At 43.5% G+C, this 6,217-nt stretch overlaps 1 protein-coding gene across 1 annotated transcript; it reads right to left on the bottom strand.

Moving 5' to 3' along the window:
- Positions 1 to 845: 845 nt before the first annotated feature.
- On the bottom strand, positions 846 to 4,316 carry LOC122112852 (melanoma antigen preferentially expressed in tumors-like). The gene is made up of 3 exons (XM_042685812.1): positions 4,024 to 4,316; positions 2,915 to 3,523; positions 846 to 1,389 (listed from the first exon to the last, which is right to left on the bottom strand). The coding sequence occupies exons 1-3, from the start codon at positions 4,314 to 4,316 to the stop codon at positions 846 to 848; spliced, it is 1,446 nt and encodes a 481-aa protein (XP_042541746.1).
- Positions 4,317 to 6,217: the final 1,901 nt, after the last annotated feature.

Genomic DNA, 6,217 nt, shown 5'->3' with positions numbered 1-6,217 from the left:
GGGGGAGAAGAGATGGGGAGGTGGGGAAGGAAGGGACTGTAGGGGAAAAACAAAGGAGGGGGGTAACAATGCCCAATAGAAAATGTACTCATTACCTTACTCATGTAGCTGTAACCCCTCTGTATAGTATCTTTATAATAAAAATATTTTAAAGAAGAAGAAAAGACTAGGGAAAGGATTAGGGAAAATGTTAGAAGTTTCTACCTGCTGCATTACTTCTGCACAGTGAAGTCCTATACCTAACAGCCAAGAGATGGGAACCAAGGCTATGAATCCACCAGGGAACAGGAAAAGGGAGTACAGGTCTCTGCAGGTAACAGTGACAGCCTCTTAGCACCATGATTCTAAGAATGCTACTTGTATAAGTCATCCACTGACCAGATACAGAGAGAAGCAAGGAGGGGATAGATACCTCAGAGAGAACTGTGTAGTGGGAATGGTGTAAATGGTGTCATGAGGTTGTGGGCAGTAGTTTGTGCAGCACAGCATGTGTGTATACACCATAGATCCTCAGTGACTGCTAATTTAATTAGAACATTCTAGAGGACTAAACTATAGAAGTGTACCAAATGGTTTATATTAAGATTCCTTTTATTGCTGGTCATTTCTTTACAACCATCCGTTTGAGGCAAACTCCCACATGTACCTCCCTTGCCAAAATCCCCCTCTAAAATTCATGTTCCTATTTCTAATTCTATAAGATGCATCTCCCTTAAGATCTCAACAACTGTGGCTTCTGAAGTTTTTTCTAGAATTTATAGTCGGAGCTTTGGTGTCCAAGTGCTAAATAAAGCTGTGGATAGGTGCACTCAGCTAAGCAGGCAAGTACCAGGGCACAGGATAGGCTATGGGTCATAGAAAGTACTGTCACCACAATGATGACAAGGGTTGCTACTGAACCAGTCCATATTGGACTGCCCCAACTCATGCAGCATCCATTTCAGCTTGTTATGCAGATGGGCAAATCTCTCCAGGTGGAAGTTACCGGGAATATCCTGGTCACTCTCCAATGGTCCAGGATACAGCATATAGCTTAGATTGATCAGCCTAATGTTTTGGCGCTGGAGATTCTTTAGCATGGACATGGAGATTGGATTCCCATATAACTTAAGGGCTGTGAGCTGAGAGCAGTGGCTCAGGGAAGGCAGGATAACAGTAAGTTGGTGATCTACAATCCCACAATCAATTAACCCCAGGGTCTGGAGGGTGGTGGAGACTCTCTCTAGCAGATCTCGAAGCGGCTCAAGACTTATGCTAGTTAAATTGACTCCACTTAAATCAAGGTCCTTTAGCTCACTGATGTTGGGGCACTGGGACAGGTACATCAAGTCTGATTCCAAAAGCAGGCAATTAGTGATCCAGAGGATCTTCAAAGAGCTCATTAGGCACCTGGAGAGAAACAGAACAATTAGTGCTAGGGACTGGTGAAAGTGGGTGGAAGCTGGTGGAGAGGATCCAGCCGTTGAGTGAATAGCCAACTTCTAATATGCCATGTTGTTAAAGGGGCATTCAAAGCAGGCCAAGATGACTGGAACCCTTTCCCCATTATTTTGTGTGATTGGGTCGAGTGAATGAAATTTTGAACTCCCTTTGCTCGTCTGCTGAGCAGAGTAAAACATATACCTCGAGGTATTGTGAGAGCAAAGCAGGATAATGATGAGACATTGCTTACAAAAAACTTCCGTCCATCTCAAGCAAGGAAGGACTTCACAGTGAATTTTATTTTCTGAGACACAACAATATTAGGAAAAATAACTTGAAAAGACACAACACACTTCCAGTTCAGTCTTCCTTTAGCCAATGCGTGGGCCTAAGCTACCTATAGCTCAGTGTACGAGGAGGCTACCATAAAACATTCATGAAATGTTAGCAACGTGCAAAGGGGGATGCCAGCGTGCGGAGGCCACCTTCCATCTTTGTGTTATCAGCAAGCCACCTATCACTGTTTACAGTTCCTCACTCCTGATCTTCCACCTAATATGAATCATTCATTTCCAACACATTCTTTAATCTAGGTTCCAAGCAATCCTGTATAGGTGGGAAATCTGAGGGCGGTTTAAAGGAAGAGGATTAATCTGAAAAAGCTGGGAGGAGCGTACAATTGAAAATAGAAACGTTTTTCTTTAGTGCCTCACCACTTACTTTGGTCATCTTAAGAGTCATTTCCTAAGGAAAAATTCCCAAAACTAACTTCCTCACAGCCAAATCATTCAAAATAGTTTACTAAGGAAGCCACTGTTACTAGCATGTATCTAAGTTTATAGTTCTCAACATGGTTCATCTCTCCAAAAATTCATATTGAAAGTTAATCCCCATTTCAGACATTCAGAGGTGGTATCAGATGGGACTTTTTACAGATTTATCCTTGGGAGTAATGACTTATCTCAAAAGTAGTTTCACTATAAAAACTGATTTGGCTAGTTCTCGCTACACTTCCTTCCTTTATTTTTTTGAGACTGTCTCCCTGGCTGGACTGAAACTCAAACTTGCTATGGCTACTCAAACTACTTCCTCTGCCACCCAATTCCTGGGATTATAGGTAAATGCCACCATGGCCAGCATAGTTAGGAGTCTTTTGTCATAATGCCTCGAACTGCCATTAAGATACTCATTACTGGATGTAGCCCCTCAAATTTGGACTACAACTTGGAACCCAAATAAATCTATTTTTAAAATAATTTATCCAGCCTGTGTTGTGGTATTCTTGGCCATATAAAACTTTGAGACAACCTGCAACCTTCGTTTGGGTAGTACCTTTACTGGGATAGTTATGTAATACCAACCTGGGTATAGGAAAATATTCTGATTTCAAGGACTTGCTCATTCTTGCCTCATGTCTGGCATAGCGCAGATGCTCACTATTGCTTCTGTAATGAAGGAAGGCTTGCTCTGGCAAGCTCTAGTCCTTACTTACCTGAGCACATGGTGAAGGCGGCCTTGGAGGAAGGGGATGGAATCCAAACACAGTTCCTGGAGGTGATGCAGACTCAAGAATTGAGAGCTGAACTGGTGGACACAATGCTCTTCCTCTTCCTGAGATGTGTATAGAGATATATGGATGTAGGAGAGCACAAGTCTATGCAAATCACACATCTGGCCCAAATGAGGAGCAAAATTCCCCAGGTTGGACAGGGTCCAGGTGCAACTCACTTCTAAATCCTGGACAGAGTCCAGCTGTATCATTTTTACAACCAACTTAATATTTTGCAAAGGAACTCTAAAAATACTCAGCTTCTTACAACATAGGTGCAGTAAACCTTTCTTTTGCTTCACCTTTTCAATAAGGGAGGTGAGCAATTGATCACAGCTGCCTTTCTTTAGGGACAAATCTATGAACACCTCCACAGGCACCAAAGCTTGTTCTGCCCTTATCCTGGAACCATTCACTTTTTTCTTTGTCTTCACTGGCCGAGTATCCTCTGACACCATCAATGAGCACAGACTAGCCCTGGTATCAGACCACACAGTCCAGAAGTTCTGATGGGCATTCTTGCGTAAGTCCAGCACTTGTAGTCTCCAACGCCTATGGCAAAAAAGGTAATAAATTCTAAGTAAGAGCAGGAGTCTCAGAGCACAGTCAATAAGCATTTCTCTGACTTGAACTCCAGAAATCAGCTGCTCCATTCCTTAAGGGGTCTTACTTTCTCCCAACTGATTCTACTTCTAGAAAGATCTCTACTCCCAAGATCCTCCCTGGGACCTTTCTTTCCTTACTCTCCTCTCTCTTATTTCACTTTGTTTTACAGTGCGGTGTTTTGAATCCAGGCTTTCTAAAATATTACTCAAGTACTCTGTCATAGAGATATACTCCCAGCCTCTGCTTTTCATACGTTTAAGTGCTATTGAGAAAGAATGGCATATTTTCCTTCAGCTGCATGTACACTATCTGGTGGCTCCTTCAGTTGCATGCGCCTTAAATTGGCGGCCCATTTTTAGAAGAGAGACATCAGCAATGGCTTCCTCAAGAGCATCACACAAAGTCCCTATCCTCCATGCCCCTGACCACAGCCATGTCACCCTCACCTGGGGCGAACCTCCTGAGAAAGCAGTGCATCCAGTCCACTGAGCACAGCTTGGAAGTTCTCCTGATTAAACTGTTTTTCCTTCATCAGGGTTCCCAGAGGCAGGCAAACAAAGGGCCAGGCCTGCACCATTGCTTTTAGTGTTTCACTTTGTCTCCCAGAATAGGCAGCCACAAACAGAGGTGGAAAGAGCTCCATGGGCAGCAACTCCAGAGCTGCAATAGCTAAGGCCTCATCCTTCAGCAGGCTTTGCACAGCCAGCTCCAGCAGTCTTGGTGGGCCACACACACTCATCCTGATGAATCTGCTCCAAAAATGATGCTGCAGAAACATGTAGGGAACAAGACAGCCTTCTCAGACCAAGCATGAGCAATCCATCTCCCACCTGTCAAAGGACTGACATCACTGCTCTGGCACTAAAAGGTGAGTCTGCAGTTTTCCAAATTCTATTCTGTACTCAGAGGTCACAGAACAACAGCTTTGTCTCTACAGTACCAGCATCTGCCCCAGTGCTAAGAAGGGAACAGATGATCCCTGGCTCCTTTCTATATCCACTAACTGTTCCAGTTAATTCTAGCCTTCTTGGGAAGGGATTGCTGCGGAGGCAGAAAGCAGACTTGGCCCTCATGGGGGCAGGGGAAGTTTGAAACTATAGTTTCTCAAAATGTGTGGTACCAGAAGTGTCTGGGATTCTGGATTCTAGAATACCTGCTTCATAAAGAGGTATCTTGAGGATGAGGTTCAAGTTTAAAAACAAAACTCATGTATGTTTAATATATAACAAATAGTTTTAAACAATTATGTGCATGAAACAAAGCTTCATAACAGAACCTTCCACTTAGGGCATCACGGTGGCATTCAGAAAGTTTTAGATTTTAGAGCATTTTGGGTTTCACATTCTAAGGTTAGGGATGCTTACCCACACTACCCAAGGACTATGGTACTGGGAATATCACACAGCCCAGCACGCCTACTCTGCTTCAACAAATAAAGTCAGGTGGAAAAGACAGATGCATAATGCTTGGTTTCAAAATATTCTTAACTGACAAAATTGTATGTTTGTGCATATTTTGAAATCCATATGTAATGTAGGATAACTACATCAAGCTAACATATACTTTAAAACATAGCATTTGGGCTGGGAATGTGGCTTAGTGGTAGAGTGCTTGCCTAGCATGCATGAAGTCCTGGGTTCGATTCCTCAGTACCACATAAACAGAAAAAGCTGGAAATGGTGCTGTGGCTCAAGTGGTAGAATGCTAGCCTCGAGCAAAAGAAGCTAAGGGGGGCTGGGAAGGTGGCTCCGTGGTAGAGTACTAGCCTTGCATGCATGAGGCCCTGGGTTCCATTCCTCAGCACCACATAAGCAGAAACAGCTGAAAGTGGCACTGTGGCTCAAGTAGTGGAGCACTAGCCTTGAGCTGAAGAGCTGAGGGACAGTGCCAGGCCCAGAGTTCAGGCACCATCACATACACACACACACACACACACACACACACACACACACACACACACACACACACACACACACAGCTCAGGGACAGTGCCCAGGCCCTGAGTTCAAGCCCCAATGAGTGGCAAAAAAAATTAAGAAAAGATATTTACATTAAAAAAGATTTGGTTAGGGGCTGGGAAGTTGGCTCAGTGGTACAGTGCTTGCCTCACTTGCATGAGACCCTAGGTTCAATTCCTCAGCACCACATAATCAGAAAAAAGCCAGAAGTGGTGCTGTGGCTCAAGTGGTAGGGCATTAACTTTGAGTTGAAGAGCTGGGGGACAGGGCCCAATCCCTGAGTTCAAGCCCCATGACTGGCAAAAAAAAATTAAGAAAATATATTTGCACCTATAGCCATCTAATCTTCGAAAAGGGAGCTAAAAAAAATAGAATGGAAGAAAGACAGCCTCTTCAGTAAATGGTGCTGGCAAAATTGGTTAACAACTAGTAGAAAACTAAAGCTAGATCCTTATATATCACTCTGCACCAGAATCAACCAAAGACCTCGGAGTCAAAGCAGACACTCTGAAAACATTACAGGATGGAATAGGAGAAACTCTAGGTCTCCTTGGCACAGACCAAAATTTTCTTAATAGAGACCCAGAAACACAACAAATCAAAGGAAGGTTGGACAAATGGGATTGCATGAAATTGCAGAGCTTCTGTATGGCAAAGAACATAGCTAGCAAGATCAAGAGAA

This window comes from Dipodomys spectabilis, unplaced genomic scaffold, assembly GCF_019054845.1.
Source record: "Dipodomys spectabilis isolate Male_0828 unplaced genomic scaffold, ASM1905484v1 ptg000095l, whole genome shotgun sequence".
In the NCBI taxonomy this organism is placed as follows: domain Eukaryota; kingdom Metazoa; phylum Chordata; class Mammalia; order Rodentia; family Heteromyidae; genus Dipodomys; species Dipodomys spectabilis.
The sequence above is the reverse complement of the archived record's forward strand: the minus strand, read 5'-3'. Positions and strand labels throughout refer to the sequence as shown.

Bases quoted from the DNA above. Each gene is read 5' to 3' on its own strand.
- LOC122112852 (XM_042685812.1), bottom strand. From the start codon at position 4,316: ATGAGTGTGTGTGGCCCACCAAGACTGCTGGAGCTGGCTGTGCAAAGC. The intron at 3,524-4,023 runs GTGAGGGTGACA...TTTTTGCCATAG, and splicing joins TCTCAGGAGGTTCGCCCCAG to GCGTTGGAGACTACAAGTGC. The intron at 1,390-2,914 runs GTAAGTAAGGAC...GTTTCTCTCCAG, and splicing joins CGCCTTCACCATGTGCTCAG to GTGCCTAATGAGCTCTTTGA.